Source organism: Accipiter gentilis, chromosome 10 (genome assembly GCF_929443795.1).
Source record: "Accipiter gentilis chromosome 10, bAccGen1.1, whole genome shotgun sequence".
Classification (NCBI taxonomy): domain Eukaryota; kingdom Metazoa; phylum Chordata; class Aves; order Accipitriformes; family Accipitridae; genus Astur; species Astur gentilis.
This window is the reverse complement of record NC_064889.1, coordinates 5,016,464-5,039,032: the sequence shown is the minus strand read 5'-3', so window position 1 is coordinate 5,039,032 and position 22,569 is coordinate 5,016,464. Positions and strand designations below refer to the sequence as shown.

The 22,569-nt window shown below is 37.8% G+C and overlaps 1 protein-coding gene across 5 annotated transcripts in view; it reads right to left on the bottom strand.

Annotated features, from left to right (window-relative positions):
- SCAPER (S-phase cyclin A associated protein in the ER) overlaps positions 1-22,569 on the bottom strand; it is a 170,501-nt gene that overhangs the window by 51,432 nt on the left and 96,500 nt on the right. For all 5 annotated transcript variants that reach the window (XM_049811461.1, XM_049811460.1, XM_049811457.1 and 2 more), the window contains one exon: positions 5,190-5,305. In XM_049811461.1, the coding sequence (XP_049667418.1) occupies positions 5,190-5,305 (116 nt within the window). The remainder of the gene's footprint in view (positions 1-5,189; positions 5,306-22,569) is intronic.

The following is a 22,569-nucleotide window of genomic DNA, read 5'->3' as shown; positions in this document are numbered from 1 at the left end:
ATTCCAAAACTTTTATCTCAAGAGATATCAAAATCAGTTGAAATAGTAACGTATGAGCCTCATGTAAGGCAGCTGTTTATTGATTACTGATGTTGCTCTAAACTTTGTATCACACCCGCAAATCAGCTTTAAAGCTATGTTAGACAGCATTTATACTCAAACCACACAGTAAGTACCCTCTGATGTAAGGCTTTCCTCTAGAGTAAATCCAATTATAAAAACACTCATTATGGTACACAAACGTTGATCCAAAAAAGAAATGGGTCTTTAAACTAGACAAAAATATGCATCTGTATGTGTTATTTATTTTACATGAGTACAAAGAAATAGGAAGAGGATTCATTTTAATCAACGTTTTCAAGCTAGATTTCAACAGTTTATATGTATGTATGTAATTTTCTTTTATGCTAGCACATCTTCACTCTCCTCAATTTGCTTGATATAAACAAGCTGACAAACTAACTTTTATTCAAAATACTGAGGCAGCAACATTATCCAACCACAGTGCACCAGGATATGTAGGTGAGAACTCACAACTGTTGCTGTATAAAAATCAGGGCATGATCAACATATAACGATTAGCCTGTTTCAAGCGTAAAGCCTTTTTCACATTACTTTCAACTTCTGAAGATTATAAATGTACTTTGATTATCAATGAAGAAAATAACCCAAATAGCTCAATTGGCATTGAAATAATACAAAACTAAACATTATCAAATTTAGGATGTGTTGATTTAGTAGCAAACTGCTCATTTTTAACCAGTTTGAATATTATGCAGCAGCACTCTGATGGGGAAAGAAAGTGATCAGTATTGGTATTTAAAAGCTGAGTTGAGAAGAAGTGGGAAGTGCGCTATTACTCAAAACGGTGCACAGAATAGCTGTAGAGTGGAACGGCTGAAGAAGCACCAAGGTAAGAGTATGGATTGAAACAACAACAACAAAAAGTTGATTTTAAAGTAAAAATACCAATTTTAACTCTTCAAGACAATACAGGCCCTTATACTTCACTCACGGGGCCTATTACACCAGCAGGAACCCTCCAAGATTCATAATCAATTACTCTTTTGTTTGTGTTTTACATTATTTAAGGATATCCAATTAAAAAATGGACTCCAGCTGAAGTCTAGTCTCCAATTAATAGAGAGAAGACAAAACTCAGCAACAATTCCCTTCCAAGATCGGAGTTTCATTCTGAAATGTTACTGTACTTAGGAATAAACTCTTGAATAACAACTGATGATCAAACAATTAATTTACCCCAACATTTACAGGTGTGATAGAATTTGAAAATCTTCTACAGAAATACTCTAATCCCTGGCTTATCAATTGTTTCATTGCGAGATCTGGCTCTCAATCCATAAGTTTCGTAACGTTTCACAGAGCTCCTTTTGACAATAAAATTAGTTCCTGTATCACACAGGAGGGCAAGATTACTTTATTCTCGGGCTCTGAGAGCTTGAAATCCAGCTCTGAGGCACACAGCAAGAATACATCATGGAAAGAGACAGATGCTGCAGGTTTCAGATGTTGAACTTGCACAGCGCTCATTCTCTTTAGGGTATCTTTACGTCCTTGCACCAACTGCTAGTTTTCAATGAATGTCTCTCTAGAGGGAATACCCTTACAAGAAAATAAGAAAGCTCGTTTTGTACTTTTTGTAAAAAAAATTGTGGACAATCCTATGGAACTGCATGAACAGTAACAGCGCAGCTTAAGAAATGTATGCTCATAAAACCAAGTAAAAATTACAAACAACAAGCTATAAAACCAGCTCGCAGCTCAAAATAGCTCTTACTGAAAAAAGTAATTTGTATCAACGCCATCCATAATATTATGCAGGCACTATTTTCTGCTTTTTATGCATATAATTATGGTTTGGGCTTTCTTACCCTGATAATATTTGCTTTAAATAAATGATACAAGAAATTGTATGAATAGAGAAGATACATCATAATAAACCAGAGTCCTCCTTTGTTCCTCATACGACTGCTGCTTGTTTCTATATAAAACGCTGGTCACCCAAGGAAGTCAATGTATTTCACAAATGTTAATTAAACAAACCCTACAAACCTCATTTGTTAGCAGACTTGTTACAGTTTTCAAGGCCAGTAACATGTCATGGCACAACGGGGCTAAATGAGTTGCCCATAGCAAATATGCAAGGCAACACGGGGGATGAGACTCATCTTCTGGTCTTGATCTTAAGTCATTCAATTGTTTTGCTGTGCAGCTCCCATTTGATTTTCAGTAGAAGCCTAAGAAAAATACCATAAGACTCTGAAACCTCTTGAAATTCTGCTGAATAGGTCTTATTTTGTGGAGAACTGAACAAATCCAGGAAAATTACAAAATGCTACTTTAAGAAATAACGCGGCTGGACACTAATTTGTACATTAACACCAATAATAAAACTTCCTATAATCCACTGCTTTCTCTTTTCCTTTTTCAGTGATTTATTTGAAGGGGAGAAAAATTGCCCCAACACCAAATGTATCATCTGTCTCATAAATGTCACATCTTATTCACAGCATTTGCCGTCCTGCTGCTCTAACTACCAATCTGGACAGTAGTACAAAACAACAGGCATATTGTTAAATCTTCTGATAATAAAGCTTTATCTTGTAGACATGGGATTAAAGTTCTGAGCTGCACCATACTGCCAGGATTTTGGAGAAAGAGAGATGTAGATAATAGCCCTTCTAATCTCCTCACCTACTTGTAAATAGCTTATCCTCACCACAAAACAACAGACAAATTCCCAATTTAAGATGAGTACAAATGGTTAAACATTGCAAGAGCACACAAACAATCTTAAGTACAGTAGTGTCCTTTAGCAAAGCATATTTGGCCAGGGGAAGACTGGAGGGCAATTAATGAAAGGTCTTAATTCAACTTCTTTCCACAGGGTTTTGTTTTGTCTTTAAACAGAGAAAACTCCTGATTTGCTAGATTCAAAGTTTAAGAAGTCAGGATGCAAATTACATTTGCACAGAAGAAAGAAAAATGATTTCAAACTCATTTAAAAAATTAACTGAGGAGAAATGCAATACAAATTTTCTTCCTCATTTAAAGAACTGAATACATTCTATCATTATCCTTTGGTTTTGAAACTCTCTCAAACATTCTATATTTACAGCAACATATTTGAAGAATTTCTTAAATACTTTCAGTGAGACCATACTAATATGCATTAACATGGCTTCTCTAAACCAGCCACATTTGTGCCTGTTTCAAACTGCTCACGGAAAGTCCCACCCTCTGGAACTACTGCTTGCTCTAGACAGTCGAGCTGCGGATTCTGCACAAAATATGTTCTTCTCTATCAGAAAGAATAGAGGAGGCTCTGCATCACACGCCGCAACATCAAGTTCCCTGCAACACTTCTAGCAGACTCTAGACCCTGTAAGTTAGACTCAAGCAGTTAGACTCTTGCAGAAAAAAACCATGCATTTAGAAAGGAGGATCCTGTGTTAAATTACGTGCAACCTGATGTATAACTACCAAACTACAATACTTTCAGATGCCTATAAACTGGAGACTGCAGTTTGCTGTAAAGTTGAATGAAATGCTGTTATTTCAGTAGTGGACCTAAGTTCTTCAGTAGATTATTTTTTTTAACATACAAAGCTGTCAGAATAGTTTATATTAATCTCTTTTCTGCTTTGATATTTCTTTTGGAAATACAGAGAGTTGAAAACTTGCGTTAATAAAAGAACATCTAAAGGATTTTTTAAAGGTTTAAAAATTCCGTTTATAATTCAGTCATGAATAGGCTCAGGAATCTGAGAAACCAGTTATACTGGTCTGAAATAGGTATGAGACAGAGAGTAACTGTCATAGAGAGGAGAACCTCTGATAAATCTCCTTGGATGTTCTTTCTGTTACACAAATGCAGCTGACGGGGCTTTATTTACCAGCACACAAGTTCCTCTGAGAACTAATACATCCTCATACTGTCTAACAGACTTCAAACAAAATGTTTTTAATAACGTAAACACGATATTCTCAAACCTTCTCAACAAAGGTTGACAAAGTGAGACTATTCCTAAAATGAAAGAACAAAAATCAAGGATGTATAGAAGACGCACGTTCTAAGAATTTAAAGCTAAATTTAAGCTAAGCTTTATGTGGCCACACAGTGCAGCCCCTTCTCTTGCAAAGTTTATCCCACATCAATGAGAGTAACTCAAAATTATAGCCTCTGCAAATTAACAATTCCAAAGGCTGCTGCTGAGCGGCTCACCATAAGACCAATTCAGGATTGCTGATCAGTGGAGCTGGCTGGACTTGCAGCAAGTGCATTCTGCGTGACTTACTGGGAAAGTAGGAATTTTATTCTCTTTGAAGAGTAAAGGTAGTATCTTAAAACCACTTTTTTTCCTTGGTGTTCTTTCCTAGCACTTTACACCTGTCCCGTAACATATTAATGAACAGTTTTAATGCAAACCCTCACAACGTAGCACTTACATTCCAATTATTACAATATTAAAATACATCTACAAACAAATGATGGCAATGGTACCCAACAGGGTATCTTGGGCTTGGCTCCTCTTGTACTAAAACCATGCCTAGCTGGGCTCTGAAAGCACATATGTGCTTTTGAATGGATAAAAATTACAGTTAGAGATTAGGGGAAAATGCATGCTTTTGAGTTATCAGTTTTTGCAGGTATTCTGTTTAGTCACCACCTTTTTTTTAGGGATTAGACATTTAAACCCTTCTATTCTTATGTGCTATAAAGAGGAATTCCTCTAATCCACAAGAATTTTGGTTTACCTGTTTGTAGAAGCCCTTTCAGCTAGCAGTATCTTACAACTGATTTCATTTTAAAAGCAGACTCCAGTGAATTGCAATCCTTTAAAAAATTCCTCCACTTCCCACTGGAGATCTCTACAGACTAACTTCAAAAGATATGTACCTCCTCTTTGTTTAATACAGTTTTCTCTTTTCTCATTTTATACAATTAGGGACGCCACTGCTCAAATATATCACATCTAGAAATAAAATCACCAAGTTAGAAAACCAGAGGTTGAGTGGAAAAGTCTTTCACCTTCCATGGCAGTGTACAGTACAGCACAGTTCGAAGTTCAACAGTGGACCACGAGGAGAAGCAGCAGCAAAGCAGCAGATGTGAAATAAATATTCTAGTGATTCTAAGTGACAAATGAAGGACCAATCATACTTACTTAAAAGGAATCCGTGAAACCGCATTCAGATTGGTGGGAGAAGTCACTGCTTGAAGAACGTTTTCAAGGGCAGTCAGTCCTCCTGCAGCCCGAAATGCTATTTGATCTGCTGTGTTCTAGATAAACACAAACACAGAAGAGATCCAACAGAAATTAAAGAAATTCCTACATAAAAGATATGCCTGACAGACAATTGTCCTGAGTTTCATCAATGCAGCAAATCCTTAACACATTTATTTATCATGTTGAACACCTTTGAAAAAAGCATTTCACTGCCAGTGCACAGGGAAGAGTATTCTTTAGAGCAGGAGTTCAAATTCTCAGGTGCTATTTTTCTCAAAGATCATATTTACATATCAAATACTATATAGGTAATACAGTTGAATACCATATTTCCTGTAATGACATACTGCTACAGGGATTTTAATAAATTTAATCTTTATCTGTTGCCATTATCTTTGTAGCTATACTTTATTGCTTTGTATATGATTTAAAGAATACAGACAATCTCTAGATGGGTACTTCCTCTTTTTTACACTTTTCCAAAAGGAAACAACCTCCAGGCTTGTTCCCTGATTTGTTTGTTCATTGTATGCATAAAATAGCTTAGGCAGATCACTTTAAAAGACTGAGAACCATCATTATGTTGATGATACCTGGTTACATATTTCATGGAACCTGGACCCATTAGTTAAGTTGCTGATCTGGAAGAAAGCCTGACAGTGTCACCAGATGTTTTATTTTATCCTTAATCTTGGGAAGACAGAAATGTTGCCTGACAGATGCTGTTGAGGATACAAGTTGGTTAGCTGTTCTGTCTTCTCAAATTAATTGCCTGGAGTTTAAGAATCATGTTAAAAATCTGGATGTGATTTTTGGTAGTGCTTCAGTTACGGGAAACTACAGAGGTAAAGTTTGAAAATGTCACCTAGATGATTAGTGTAGTTTATCTCTGGCAACTCCAACTTACTAGCCACCCAGGTCCTTTGTCTAATACACTGCTTGCAGCTTATTCAAAATGTAGCAGAACGAATGAATATTTTTAGCTCTGAGGTGCAACATTCACATCCAGCTTGTTTTACATTCATTATGCTATGTTATCGGTTATAAATGGAAAGATTCAATTTAAATTAGTCTTGTATTTGTTCCCAGCTTTCTAGATTACCTTTTATTTATTCGAGGTGTCCTCTTTGAACTTCCACTTAGCTGAATTTTACACTTAATACCTTCCTACCATTATTCTTACAGTTTGCAAGTGACTGAGTTTTTGCTGGAGCAGGTCCAGTATTTTAGAACTTACTCACGCCCTTTTCCTTTCCTGCAAAATTGGTTTTATCTCCTACTGCTTAAAGTAAAGCAAGTAAGATCTTCTTCTTCACTACTTTTAAGTTGCTAATTTTATGTAACTTTATTGGCAGTTTGTATTTAATCATCTTGATTTTGTCAATGATGAGGATATTCTAGTTAATACGAAATAGTTTCTTTTTTCCCGCCCAGTGCTGCAAGCACTTGGCATGTGGGGAAAAAAATGGCAAGTGCTCTATAAATACAATCATTATTAGTCCGTAAAGAACGTATTATACTATAACAAGCTAACAGAAAAAACTCCTAGTGACTCTGGCCATAAAATCTTTCTTTGAACAATCAGACATATAATTGAGCAAGATAGAGTATGATTTAGAAGGGAAACATTTTTCCCTATGAGGATGAGACATTAATATGTAAACACAAAAGTATACATCTTTTTTTTTTCAATCATGCAACTTTCTCTCCATAAGTTTCTTTCAAGCAAACATCTATACTCTATTTAAGTTCCAAGCTCCAGAAAAACTGTTCAAACAGAGAAGTCAGATATTCAAAAAGAAAACATTGTCCACAATTAATATGAACCACATGTAGATTTTTAGACAGCCAAAAGATTTACCTCCAAAGGAATAACTAGCCTCAAATGAATGGAAATCTGTGTGCCAACTCACCAAGCAGTTGAGATAACTAACCACTGATTTCCTACAGGCTAACTGATAAATATAATTTCTAGCAGTCAATTTTAGTCCAGTTAGCCCAGTAAGTGTGCCTTAACTAAAGAGTTATTTTTGAGTTTCACTCATATATTCCTCCTTTACTTCCTCTCCCTCCCTTCCAACTCAGAAAAACTCCAAGCAACAATAAAAAAAGCCTCCTTAAGCACCCCCCAGTCGGGGACCTCTGATACAACACAACACAGCAACCGCGCGTCCAGCGTGACTGGGATCGATCTGCAGTAAGCGCTGCCTCCCCTGCAATGCTTTCCCACCAGCCTCCTGATAGAGCCGTAAGGAAGAGACAGCCAAACAGCGAAGAAATAGTCCTGCCACAAATCAGACAGTATTATTTGAGCACCTTGGCTTACGGCCACAGTTCTCAAACCTTCTCCTCTTCCTGCCCTGCTCCACCAGTGCTGCAGAGCGGTTCAGCACCCCCCTGCCAAAGCCTGGGGCCTTTCTAACGTATCAATTTTCACTTCAGCTTAAAACTTCGTAAGTCTAAGGAGAGATTCTCCTATTTCAAGCGTGCATGTTCCTTGGTAATCAACATACACACATAACCAGTGTAGACAAATGTGCACGAGGATTTCTGCATAAGATTGGCATGCCAGCATTGCAGCACACAAATGAGAAAGACATTTATGTGACACTGCTGATTTATTTGCTACAGCACATTTGTTAGTGCTACTCCAGTTTTAAATGTGCCAAGCACTTCCCATTTCTCACTTTCCCTATTTCTCATGGGAGATTATGCCACAACCTATTAGCTCTCGTGGTGAAGAAGTCTTTCCCGTCATTCAGACCAAATATGCCCTTTCTCTCTTTCATCCCATTACTCTGAGTTATATCCTGTTTTATTGCACTTGTTTTGTTTCTCCCCTTAGTAATTACTCCATTCTTGAAATCGTACACTGTTACATTTTCCTACTTGACTTGTTTCTCAACTCTACATATTCATTGATGCTAAACCCACCCTTTTCTTTTATTTTTTTATGTAAATTTTTCTTTTTTGTGATTTTTTTCCAGAACTTCTCTTTTCTCCATAAATACCTAGTAATGAAGTGTCCAGAAAGGAACCTCCCCCCACAGCCAGTCACCAGAGCTACACTGAAAGAAGCTATAATGTCTCCCTCTTCTCCCTCCATGTGTCTGCTTAAAAAGAGTATTAATCTTTCAAAGCTGTTTAATTTCCTACATGCTCTCCTTCCACTTCAGTCTGGAGCATCACTTCTTTTCAGCATCACTTCTCTTATAGACAGACTTTTCTTCAGAGTGCCTGTTTCACTTTTGTCTCATGTTTTATTAAAGACAAGTATATATTGCAAAATATAAATTTACATTTTAAAGAACTTCATTTACTACTACAGTTTTCTATCAAGAAGAAGCGAGTTTGTAATTTCTCCCAGTTTTATATGATTTAGCTTTATGTCCTATTATTCTCCTCTCTAAATTACTCATAAAAATTAATCAGCATTTTGATGCTTAGCCATCAGGGAAATAAATCCCTAACTTTGTGCATGGAAGAGAGAGGGGGAAAGCCTTAAATGAAAGGGAGAACCAAATCAGCAGCAAAGTTGGGAAAGCTACATGAGCACCGTAATTGTTCACCATGCTTACAAAGGTCTATAAAACTGCCACTTAGGCATTAGGAATACACTACTTTTGGCATGATATTTAATATATTTATCTCCAAGGATTCTTTTAAGGTGGAGAACTCCAAGAGTTTTTACCCCATTTATTGAAAGGCAATGTTGATTACCAAAGTAACTGTTGGTATACAGTGCTTGTGAACGACCTTGGTCACCACACAAGCGCCCTGCTATCAGGAATCCCAGGTTCAGGCACAGCTCCTTGAGCTTGGCCTTGGGTCAGTAGGGGTCATGGGAACTGAAGAGAAAACATGCCCTATCCACAAAGGAGCAGAAGAGTCGCTTGAATATTGCATTACTGATGTTTTCAGAGTGAATACTGTGACTGTGGTACTGGAGAAAACCGTGGAAAAAGGAATCATGCACAGGCAATTTCCTCAGCTATCCACAATACGAGACCTCAGGTAAGGAGATGAGCTGTGTGTAAAGAACAAACAGTATTAAATCTCTCCAATGTTGAAAAATATTGTCACTCCATCTCTGAAGTATAGCAGCCAAATAATACCAAAATACTTGAAAATATGTCTGAATTTATTCCTACTTGAGGTGAGTTTCAAATTTTGAAGTATTTAAATATTCATCTGAAGAAATCTTTCTTAAAGCATAAATACAGGGGAGCAGGCTATCTTATCCAATTTGGTTTTCTTCCAGAATTAACCTATATCCTTCAAAATATGATCCAAACTCACTTAATGTTCTGTAGTGCTTTAGCTTTACATTAGCTGATACTTATTAAAACATAATAAAAATTCAAAACAAGTAGACTGAGGCATGCGAGTTATTCAAAGCCCTTACTCACATAATGTTCTTATTTAAATTGGTCCTCATTTGAATCTGTGTCAGAATGAAAGACCCATTCAGGTAACTATGACTTACTCTGGTAGCACCAAGGCACTCAGTAGATCAGGTACCATGAGAGCATGAAAAATGACAGATCATGTAGGGAGTAAGTATTAAATCCCTATTTGGAAGGAGTATAAACCTGTATGGCATGTTTTTGCTGCTTGAAAGAATCCTCCAGACTTCTAACTTGGTCTCCCAAATTACTTAGCTAGATGTTTATAAAACCCATTTCATAATTTCACTATAGAAACAGTTCTTCGAGTGGCTGCATATTTAGATTGGGAAGGTTATTCAGCAAAGGCAATCAATATAATGGGATTCATGTTTGTCGAACAGAAGAAAATATACATACATCTGGTTTTCAAACAGTGTGTGAAAATTTGACTAGCTCATACGTATTTTCAGAAATTCACAACTACTTCAAATAACACTGTTAAACAATTTGATTTCTACGTATAAAAGGATTTCAAAGCTCTGAAGTTACCTGGTCATGCAGGAGAGCAAGGACAAATGAACATGTAGGCAAAAATTATTATTACTGTCATCTATGCGTTTCTTAACAGAGAGAAGAAGAGGCAGAAAAACCTTGGGGATGCCACCTAGATATGTCTTAACCATTACAAAAACAGTAACAGAGACACAGTCTTCAGAACAGCAGATGTAGCACTCAAAATCAATACAAGAAAAAACCCTCATTTTTCTTTATCCCTCTCAAGTCTGTATCATTGTGAAATACAGTGGTCTTGTTTGCACAGGAGGAAAGCCAAACAGCTGATGTGATATTAAGTATGTATTCTTAATCTTTGGACCATTATAAATTTGTCATCTAGAACACACAGCAACTAGTTTCAGCAGAACTGTGCATGAACCAAGTAACTTTAGCAAAGAGTGTGTGTACACTAATGTATGTGTGGCAAAATAAACACAAATAACAATAAACGAATCAAGTAGCCATTTTATGGATTAATTATGAACTAAACATTTTAAGACATTTAAAATGAATCCCTTTTTTTTCAGTTATGACAAACAATCAAGAAAGTTCCCTGCACACTGGGCTAGTGTGGCTGACTGACTTACCTACCTGTTACAACACCTTAATGGATTTGAATTCCCCTTCTCTCCTCTCCTATGACTTGAGTGACAACTGACTAATAGGATTACAGGCTCCGTTCCAATAATACGGCTCAGCTACATGCCAGCAAAAAATGACAGCCTAAACCTGAATTACATGGCCTGGGAATCCATCCAATTATTAACTAAAGTAACTGTTATTACCTAACCTAATCAAAGGAGAAGCAGCTGTTAATCTTTGGTGGCCTTCAGTGTAGTAGCGGTCAGACTGGATGAACTGTCTTTGTACTTGACTCCTCTACAGACAATAATTATGTCCTTTGTGATCAAGAAGGAAGGGCTTCATAACCTTTCAGACAGAGGCAGCAGATGGGGAACAACTGTTTGTATGTTCATTAACAAGATAGGGTGGATTTTATCAGAGATTGGCATCTGTGGCACCTTCAGAAGCACCACTTACCCAATGATACAAGTATGTTTGGCAAACTCGAAAATTAGCAGACTAAATAGTTCAAAATAATGTTTCCATCTCATTATCTGACATTTGGTACAGGAAAATACACACAGCTAAAAAAAAAAAAAAAGTCATTTACACATATATGTCTCATCATACATAACATGGTCAGCAAAGAAATACTTGAAAAGGCCAACTGACCTGTGCTGTTACTTTGCTAGGTCTTTTTTAACTTATTAAAGTAGTCAGATAATATAGAATGTATTCTTCTGAAATAAAACCAACTTAGGGGAAAAACCTCTGATTTATTTAAAAAAGTCATCGGGTAATACAAAGTAACACAGAACAAAATAAAGTGAGCGTCAATTAGGAACAGCATTTGGTTTCTGCATACAACACTCCAGGACAGAACACAGACCAAAACCACTGTCCTGCAGTGCCACTCCCCTTTACACAGGGCATTTGGCAAACTGGAAGATTTGTAAAACAAGATACGAGGTCAGAGAAACCTGTCTCACCATGAGACGCTACAGAAGTACAATTTAGTTTATGCTGGAAAAAGTAAAAGTATGATGGAATCACAGTGTGGAAGTACCTGAACGGGAAGAAGATTTCTGATAATGCACAGTAACAGCTAATATTTGGAAGCTGAAACTAGATGAGTTCAGGTAAGAATAAAATGATTTTTTTCAATGCCAAGAGTAATTAATGATGAGCATAATATACTTAGGATATAGTCGACTCTCAATCATTTTAAGTTTTTAAATCAAACCTGATTATCTCCTAGAAAAATATGATCCTAGTTAAATCATAATTTATTAATTTGGTGCAAGAATTATTGGGTGAAATCCAATGTCCTGGACCAAAGTACTCACTTCCATACATTTCTCCTGTTAAAGTATTATTATTAGTTAATAAGTAGAGCAGAATCAGAAATAATGCGGAGCTTTAACAGCTGAAATGATTTAACGACAGCTTTACCGTCTCTGTTCTATGCAACTTTAGCACCTCACATTTTGACTACTTGAAATCTTTTTGAACTAAGTTAAACAGTCCGGTGTAAACCCTCCCTCTAAGACAAACCTCCACAATCAATATCTTTATGTAGATTAAAAAAGAGTATTTTCCTTCATCAGCCAAAGAAACACTTTCTGCTCGTCCTGCCTACTACGTCCAAATAAGAAGCTGATCTGGAAGGCCTGTTTGAACAGACCTCAGGAACTAAAACTGTTCAGAAAAAAGTTATTTCTGAATGAATCCCACATACTTTGAAACATTCCGACTTCTGTTTCTGAAAGAACACACTGAACTTGTGCAACTCTATTCTACACTTGTTAAACTGTTCACTGAAGGAAGAAATAATAACTAATTAGTAAAATATAGTTGAAATCCATCTTAAGAATTTTCTTCTTTCCTTTTATCTAGTGTTTGAAGATTCTATCTAAAATGCCAGGGGCTAAGAAATGCAGTTCAAAGCTGCCTTAGAAAAACAAACCAGACAACCGTGGGCTGGCTCGTCCTTTTCCCACCCCCCCACCCCCTTTAAATAAATACACAAGTATCTCTACATGCACATAACAAAACCACAGATACATTTGTGACTGTAGAAAATCTACACTCTGATTAGTCCTCCAGACATAAAACTTTACACAGTAAAAATCACTGCAGACTATACCAAAAGAGTATTTTCTATTAAAATAGATAATTTTGTTCCCTGTAATACTTCTCCCTAGTGAAATCAGTATTATAGTAATACCCTGATCTGAAAATCTCAAACTGGTATACAAATATGAGTGACTTCACCCACAATACAATTTCAAGCACTGAACATCAGTGGGAAACTAGTTTAGGATTAAAACGTGAGCCAGAATCGGCTCAGTAGCCTTTGCACACCATTGGGGGGAGGTATTAATTCACATTAAGGACGTACCTATCAGTATCAGTTAGACAAGTGTACTCTTCACTGCGTAAAAAACTGGCTGGCTGGACGAGCCCAGAGGGTTGTGGTGGAGTTAAATCCAGTTGGCGGCTGGTCACAAGTGGTGTTCCACAGGGCTCAGTATTGGGGCCGGTTCTGTTTAATATCTTTATTAGTGATATGGACAAAGGTATCAAGTGCACCCTCAGTAAGTTTGCGGATGACACCAAGTTGGGAGGGAATGTTGATCTACTCAAGGGTAGGGAGGGTCTACAGAGGGATCTGGACAGGCTGGATCAATGGGCCGAGGCCAACTGTATGAGGTTCAACAAGGCCGAGTGCCGGGTCCTACACTTCGGTCACAGCAACCCCATGCAGCGCTACAAGCTTGGGGAAGAGGGGCTGGAAAGCTGCCTGGCAGAAAAAGACCTGGGGGCACTGGCTGACAGCTGGCTGAATATGAGCCAGCGGTGTGCCCAGGTGGCCAAGGGGGCCAACAGCACCCTGGCCTGTATCAGAAATAGTGTGGCCAGCAGGAGCAGGGAGGTGATTGTCCCCCTGTACTCAGCACTGGTGAGGCCGCACCTCGAGTCCTGTGTTCAGTTTTGGGCCCCTCACTGCAGGAAAGACATGAAGGTGCTGGAGCGTGTCCAGAGAAGGGCAACCAAGTTGCTGAGGGGCCTGGAGCACAAGTCTTACAAGAAGCAGCTGAGGGAACTGGGGCTGTTCAGCCCAGCGAAAAGGAGGCTGAGGGGAGACCTTATCGCTCTCTACAACTACCTGAAGGGGGGTCTGTAGTGAGGTGGGTGCTGGTCTCTTCTGTCAGGTGGCTGGAGATAGGACGAGAGGAGATGGCCTCAAGTGGCGCGGCAAGGGAGATTTAGGTTGGGTATTAGGAAAAAATTTTTTTACTGAGAGGGTTGTCAGACTTTGGAATAGGCTGCCCAGGGAAGTGGTTGAGGTATTCCTGGAGGTATTCAAAAAGCATGTAGACAAGGTACTGCAGAACATGGCTTAGTGGGTACGGATGATGGTTGGACTTGATGATCTTGAAGGTCTTTTCCAACCTAAATGATTCTGTGAGTCTAAATATTCATTCTGTTCTCTTCATTTTTCGGGACTGGCTGAAGGGTGGAGCCAGGCCTGGGCAGAAGTTAGACCAGCCCTGGAGCTACTTTAATGCATACAATCAGGCCCAGGCCCTGAAGGAGGTTTGCCACCTCCTTCAGCTCTTCTCTCTGCAGCCGTCCCTCGGGGCTTGGGGAGCTTAGGTAGTGCTTTGAGGCCAGGAAGCTGGAATGTGCAGTACAGCTGCTTTTCTTCTATTATAGATGCATGATGATCTTGAAGGTCTTTTCTAGCCTAAATGATTCTATGATGTATTTCTATCAACTCCTCCCTCGTGCATTGCTTACGTGTTAGAGCACCCAAGTTCTTTAGATAATGCTTTGCAAGGCAACAGAAAGGAGGGCTTGAGAAATGCTCCTTCGCACCTTATCCCGCAAAGTGCAAATTCTGAGGCCTTAAAGCTGATTCTGAAGCCTTCAAGATAAGGCAGCTCCTCTGATTTCTGTGTTTACACTCCACACAGACTAATCTCCATGGCTTCATCTAGGAGAGGATGATTACCCAGCATCTGAGATGGCAGGTAGGTAAATGGGCCTTATCTTGCAGAAGCGGTTTCACTCCCTGTGTGATGTTCAGTACTTGCACACTCCCCTGTAGAGCTCAGCCTCTAGTATCTAAGCCATTTGGATAATATTGTTTTTTTCACTTTTATAGCTAAGGTATACTAACTGCAACCTCACATATATTTACCATAAAGGAAGACAAATATCTAAGTACAACAAAAAGAAAGGATGAAAAACAAAGCAGTTGACACATCACGCAAATGGAACAATGAAAATCAGGCTTACTTTATTTTTTTATTAAATGAAAAATAAAAAAAGAAGAGGTATTTACTATTATACTCTCTGAAAGTACATTATTGACAAGTGACTTAAAATTGGTCCAGGCCTAGGGACAGTACCACTGCTAAGAAATTTGATTCTTAAGCCTGTCCTGCAAACAGTAAATGTCACGTGCTCACAAATGTAACTTCTGTCTATACACATCATATACTTTATTCATTCTTCTGTTCTCAAACTTCTGCCCGTATTGTAAGATAAACCATATTAGATAGGGCCCTTACTGAATCACTGTATTACCTTATTGAATAAGATGAACCTTATTTACACGATCTCCTTCCCAGTTCTGCAGTATCTTTTCAGTTCAATAGTAAAATCAGAGAGGCACTCTATTAACACTTCTGTTGACAAGGACAGGACCTTCATAATCCTGTTTGTGAAGTTTCCAGAGTCAGTGAAAGCCATATGGGAAAGATAGGTAAAGGTAAACTAGTGAATTACATGTTATCTGTTTAGCTGCTTTCACTCTTGCTAAGTAGCATAATGAGAAACAGTCAACATTGCTTGGAAAAATAAGAATTGTCCTTATAGATATTGCGAAAGACAACACCGAGCATTGCAACACTTGTGCTTATTAAAAATAAATGTTTAGTCTATTTATAAATAATAGGGCATCTAGTAAATGCATCAATTAAAGGAGGAAAGCAAGGATAAAAGCTTAAGTCTCTAATACCAGGAACAACTGCTCCTAGATTCTCCATACATCACTCCATTAGCTAAGGCCAATTTGACTTTTTCTGAATAATCTCATAAACAGAAGTTCCCAAACAAGTATATAAAAAGCACAGTTACAGGATCTTGTTCCTTTTCTCTCAGGAGTTTATTGGACAAGAAGCTGTCCACGAAGTAGGAAAGTTGCAGATCTCTTGCAACACTGAATCTCAAATCCCTATGGTTGATAATAATATTGAAAGCTTTCAGCCACTAGAAAGCAGCACTGATTTCAGCTGAACTTAAAACTATGAAAACCAGTGCAATCAAGCAAAACTAAAGATATTAAAATTATGTTGGAGAAGACATATAGGGACAGAACGATGGTTGTTTAAAGACCTGTAGTGCAGTCAAGAGCACTTGAATTCTAAACACAGCTTTCACACTGATTGCCTTGGGTGCTCTCTTGTAACCTCTTGGACTATTTGCCCATTACCCATCCACAGGACAGCAACAAAGTATTGCAGGGCAGATTAATAATGTGGGTTTGTGAAGCACTGCAAACATGGGAACAGACAACAAAGACTTCTAGGTGGTATGTTCTTAAGTCAGAAGGGATTGTCTCAAATCAGATATAGAATTTAAAAAATACCTTCAAGAAAATATATGTATAGATATACCATCAGACTAAATGAACTAAAAACTTCACTTTTTTAGAAGCTATAATAACCATTACTTTATCATGATCTCTAAACTGGCTCCTGCTTACTAGCAGAAACATGACTGCGTAGGCCATTTTCTCATCACAGAGAAATTGGTGCCTGTACTTTAATGATATTAAAACATATCTCATCTTGTAAACGCTTAGTGAAGAAACTGTGCATACCTTGAAATGTATATATAGCAATTATATCCATTCTGATATGATGTATTAGTTCTAAACTGATGTAGAAGGGGAAAAAAAGCCTCATCTGACAGCAAAAGGCCACAAATAGTACAGCATAAGGGCACTGGAAATTAATATTTAATTGCATCTCACAGAACCAGAAATCAACACAGCGGTTTTCAACTACACCCATTGTGCACATTAAATAATCTTGGAATAAGTTCACTGCAGCAGTTCTCTGTGAACTGAACTTCCCTCTTAATACCACTTCCAGCAAACAAGTTAAAAAATATTCTATGGCTGACCTCTAGTAAGAAGTTCCTATTTCTATGTTCATCTTGAGAAAAAGGTTAATCCACAGATGATAGAAACTCTGGGCAAACGAATTACTGATAATATAAAGCTGCCTTGTCCAACCTGCAATGCACAACACACACCTGACCTATTGACTTCTTCCTGGCAGTGACAGGAAAAGGCTGTGCGGGTAGAAAATGCTGTCCAAAGAGCTCCTCCTGTGTTTGCACATAGCCTGCTCTTTGAAGTCACAGCCAGTGTGCTGTTAGTGTCAAATCCACTGCCAGAGTTGATCAGATCAGGTGATGTTTCTACTACTAGTAGCTTGGACCATATGCAGTTAAGGTGGTAGACACAGTACAATACCCCATACTCCAGCTTTGAACACTGCTGAACCTTCTTCAAACCATGTTTTAGTGGCACTGTGCATTATTGGCGCTCAGTGCTGAACATGTATACATTAAAAATCCCTAATCTCCCAGTTAAAGGGTTTGAAGTGAATTGATTTCGACGAGGGTTACTTACACCTGAGATTTTCCATCAATTATATCTACTTTATCAGTTCCTGAGTTCATGCTCTGAACTCAGGTTCTGTACTTTTGTAAGAACAGGTAAGACTTGATTAACACTTCCAACAAAGGAAGCATGAATACAGAATTCCCTATGTTACCTTCTGTGTTAGCAAATTCATTAGATTTTTGGGTGTAAAATAGAGTTCCAAGGGCCTGAATTCTAGTTTTAGCTGGCAAAACAGACTTATTTTTAACTTTTGCAATTCAACACACTTCATAAAGTTTGGGTTTTGACTTTCAATCGTTTTTACACTATTAGAATTCAGCTTTACGTTTAATTACTGACTTCGCTTTGTGTGACATCACTGTAGCTCTGGAACTGGTTACTGCAGGAGTATCCAAAGTTGAAAAATTAATGGATGGATTAAAAAATTAAGCCATTCTTTGTATAGAAATACATCATATGTCTAGCTAAAATGAACCTTAAAGTTGTAACTTCTGATTATCTATAAAAAATAAAAGAGTAGCAATTACTCTCATAAAGAACAAAATCCATAAAGATGAAAGCACAGTTAAGATAGTGTGTGAGAGTTTATTTTATTTTTTAAACACTTTGGCCACAAAATGCCCACTGCCCAATATAGAAGGCGGCTTTTTGGTGTAAACCAGCGCAATATATATCAAAATCTTCACATGGCTAAGAGCCAAAAGTCACATACCACATATATAAGAGAAAACGCAGTAGGTTACAACATGACAGTACCAATGACTCTGCAGGGACCCACTGCACCATTGCAAGGGTGAAGGAGGAAAGGGCGCAGGACTGATGTGGGGCTTGGGGGCCTTTGCCATGAATTTGCCTTGCCAGCTGCTGCCAGAGGTCAGCCCTGCTGCTGGCCCCGTGACACTCCTGCCACCACAGCCAAGCTGAACTGCTGCTCAAGCACTAGAGAGATCTGCACTGCAGATTACTATAAAATGTAAATAGCACAAACAACAGTGGCTCATAAATATGCCTATTTAACTGTGGGCATGTGGCTTTTTTTTTTTTAAATTAATACTGTGCATGTGTGTACTTCTATTTTTTTCCTATAGAAGACACTGTATGATTGCACATTTAAGTAATGTTAATTATCCTTGACAGGATACCGATTACCTACTTAAATAGCCTAACACACCAAAACCAGGAGACGTACTGCTGTCCGAAGTTCAGTAGGAAAAAAGCGCTGTGTAATTTCTAAACACACTGGCATGTGAAGTGCCACAGAACTGGCTGAACCTGATGTCAGAAAGACGAAGGCAGACTCCAGTAGAAGTATTCAAATTGAACAAAACTGGGGCCAGTTTGTCCAATACGAAAATCAACAGTATTTTAAAGCCTGTTCTGAAAATAGCCATAACTAAACACAGATCTTTGAGAATTAACATGCAAATCAGTTTAGCAGGTAATACCTTTGGCCTTAGGAGTCATATCAGTATTAACCAAATTTAAATCTTATATAAGTGTTTCTCTTCCAAAAACAAAATTTGACTTCTAAATAGATTTATTATTTCTAAGGATTAAAAGGACATGCTGTTGTTTCTGCCAGTAGTGTCCTCTAGTGGAGAAATGGGAGATATTAAGTAAACAAGAAAACAGAAGTGGGCCGCATCACAGAAATCACCCTTTCAAAGAAAATACAAACACCTCTCAATCACTAAGTGCCTATAAAAGTTTGGCATCTTGACCAAGCTTTTCATTACTATAATATTGCTTAAATGTAACTTAAATAACTTTTTAAAGCTTCAGACTGAGAAATCATTTGTGAGGCTATTTAAAATAATTGGTTGAGTGTGTTAAATAATACACAGATAATATGTGTATACATGCATACACACACAGGCACAAGATCATAAAATACAGACAATGTGGCTCTAATTTGGGTAAAGCCACTAGTCCATGACTTAGGTAAATTCACTAAAACAGTAATTTTCTCCCTTCTTCATACTAAACCAGAAAAAGAATCATAGGGCATTATGTAAGAGGGTGACAGATAAACTGACACCTCCTGTGATTTCCCCAGCCCTCAATGAATTCATGTATCAGACTTTATGCTGGGTTTTTCTTCTAGAAGTGTAGATATCCTTAACACTAACTAGTGACTGTAGCTTGTCTACAGAAATGCTCTGCTACTGCAATGAGGAATCTAGTCAATTCACAACTCCCAAAATTATCCATTGTTGTCTTCCTCTCTCCATCTCTTCCTTTTTCTACATAAAAGCCAAGCCAAATATTTATTTTTTTTTGGGGGGGGGGGGGGGGAGGGGGGGGGCTGCAGAAATCATCACAGTTTTTTTTAGGACCACAGATTTTTGCCACCGTCTTATTCTCAGGTGACCCTTCAATGCTCGAAACACAAAAAATATTAATTTTGAAAAGATTACTGAATCACTGCTCTGCCTGTGATCACTCCTGCTTTCTTCAGAGATACTGATCAACCTTACCTCTAAGAAGTCTAGCTGATTAACAGAAGTTAAACTTGGATCTATTGCTTTTAGCCAAAATTTAGGTTTAAAATTTGCTGCCTCTAATTCACACTTGACAGTTTTCTTCATTTTTGAAATAGAAGCCACAAGACTCAAGCTAAGGCCAGTGTGCTTTAAAGCTAGTCTGACTTTTCCAGTGACATCATCTAGCATAAAATACACTGCCTATTTATGTCACTCTTGCTTAGCTTACAAATTCAAACTTTCTTCAAGAGTTTGAAATCAAATTACAGTATCTTGTCTAATACTCATTCAAAACATCAGAAATTATGTAGAGTAGTAACGCCATATCCAGTTCAAATATAATCAATAGCAAGTCAAGGAAAGCTTAAAGATAGATACATCACACCAGCCTTTCAGCTGGTCCAAAATTCTGACCTTCTGAAAAATAAAGTCCAGCCATTAAATTCAGTGCCTTTCAATCCTCTCTTTTTCATGGCTACACTACTTGGCTACACTAGAAATATGCAGCTACCTTGGATGCTCAAGCCAGCTTCAAAAATTTTTGCAGCACCAGAATCAAATGCGTAAGAGTTTGTGAATCACAAATCCCACTGTATTCTTAAATAAACTTAAATAAGTAAGAATGCTGAGTATTTATAGCAGGGTATTTGATTCTAAAATCTATTTTATCTGTATATACATGTCATATATATATTTATATACACATACACACACAGGGCAATTTTAAATCTCCGTAGAGACTTTTGAAGAAATTTATCATGAACAGGACAAAAGTTTACACATGTTCCATTTTACATGGCATTTGTTACATACCTTAGATCTTGGACAGTTTTTAATTTGTTTCGATTTCTAATGATTCAGAGTTCGTGTTATTGGAGAAAAAAAGAAAAATCAGGCATAGATAGCCATGCAATTCAGTGTGCCTTCCAAAAACTGGCCTATTAATCTTCACACTGGCTATGGTCACCATACCCAATGGGCCTGACAGTTTAGAGAATAAAACATAAATACCAGGCCTGACTGTGTTAAAGCCAACCATTTCTGACAGTCTTTACAATGGGATAAACACTGTCTGTCTACAGTCCCCATGTATTTGAAAACTACAACAAACACTTTACTGAAATGTAAATAGCTGACATTACAACTGCTGAAGCAGGAGGCTGAAAAATCTATCTAAAAATCACAAAACCAAAACCATTGCCTGACACAAAACAAACCATTAATGGCCACTGAGAGAGCACATTTTAGAGGTCATAAGCATTGAGATCCTTTTTTTAAAAAAGTATTAAAACACTGCAGTCAATTAATAGCTCAGATTCACACCTTTTTCAGTTATAAATTACACCTTTTCTAAGGAAGAATATTTTTTCCCCTGAAATCTGTTTACAGTACTGAATCAGTAATAAAAACAAGTATCTTGAAACTCAGCCTAATAAAAAGCAGCTACTTTTAGATTTGCATGAGGTGAGCTGGTAAGCAACTACAAGCGTCATGGCCCAATTTATTAAAAGCCTCCTCTTCTATTCTTCTGGTTCCATTTTATTTCCACGCTTTAGCTACTTAATTTGCACTCACTATTATTTACTGAGATTTTTACAGCACCTAGAGAGCCTGAAGGAGATTAGGGACACAGCTATCTTCAAAACTATACAAAATCATAGTAAGTGTTATGAACATCAGAACCAGTGAACTCTTGTTTGTTAGTGCTTTGTGCCTTGTGATGGACACGTGAGCTTCAGCTGTAGTATTTGCTTAGGCTGGCACATTTATAAAACCTCTGTCCTTCCCCTGTGGCTGCAGCCCTCTCCTCAGGAGCACATCTGTAAGATCTTCTGTCAAATCACTTAGTTAAAGGAATCTTATACCTTGTGTTGTGATGAAGAACTTTTTCAAACTAGTGGTCTGATAAGAAACATCATATAAAAATAATGCCAGTTAAGTAGATTACCTGCTGCACCTGGATTCCAAAAATCATGAGGCTGCCTCACGATCATACTGAGCCTCTATGTCATAGTCCTAGTCAGAAGGACGGGAGACACATTAAGAGCTTGTCTAGATGTCACATGTAAGTCTTGTACAAATTTAACTGAAGTGATTTAACTGCAGTGTTTTAGCTGCAGCTGAGGCAGGTGAAAAGGCTACTACCCTCAGCTGCATGTCACCATCCTCCTTACTGAAGGTAGCATCCTGCCACATTCCTCAGAATAATGGTGTCTGTCATCTCTGCCTAGCCCAGACCTAGCAAAAATCACCCAGAATACTTTAAACATTTAGAAGTAGGACTTTTAAAACCTGGACCCCCCCCAAAACCCCTAAAACAAATTTGAGGAAGAACTTTAGGGAAGTGATGTTCTGTCAGCAAGTCTAAGGATGACCATATGAGAGGCAGTAACCTCTGGCCCAGGTCAGGTTCACAGCCTTAGAAATACATGTACTTCAGTCAGCATAACCTCTGAAGTCTATATGCAGTAGACAACGGTCTTGTTGGTTTTTTTAATCGGTAAACCTCACCTCTATACATTGAGGGAAATACATGATATAAGCATAAGCAACTAAAAACTGTATCTGTAGTCACACTAATAGGATATACAGCTTTAAATATACTGGGTTTTGAAAGTGTT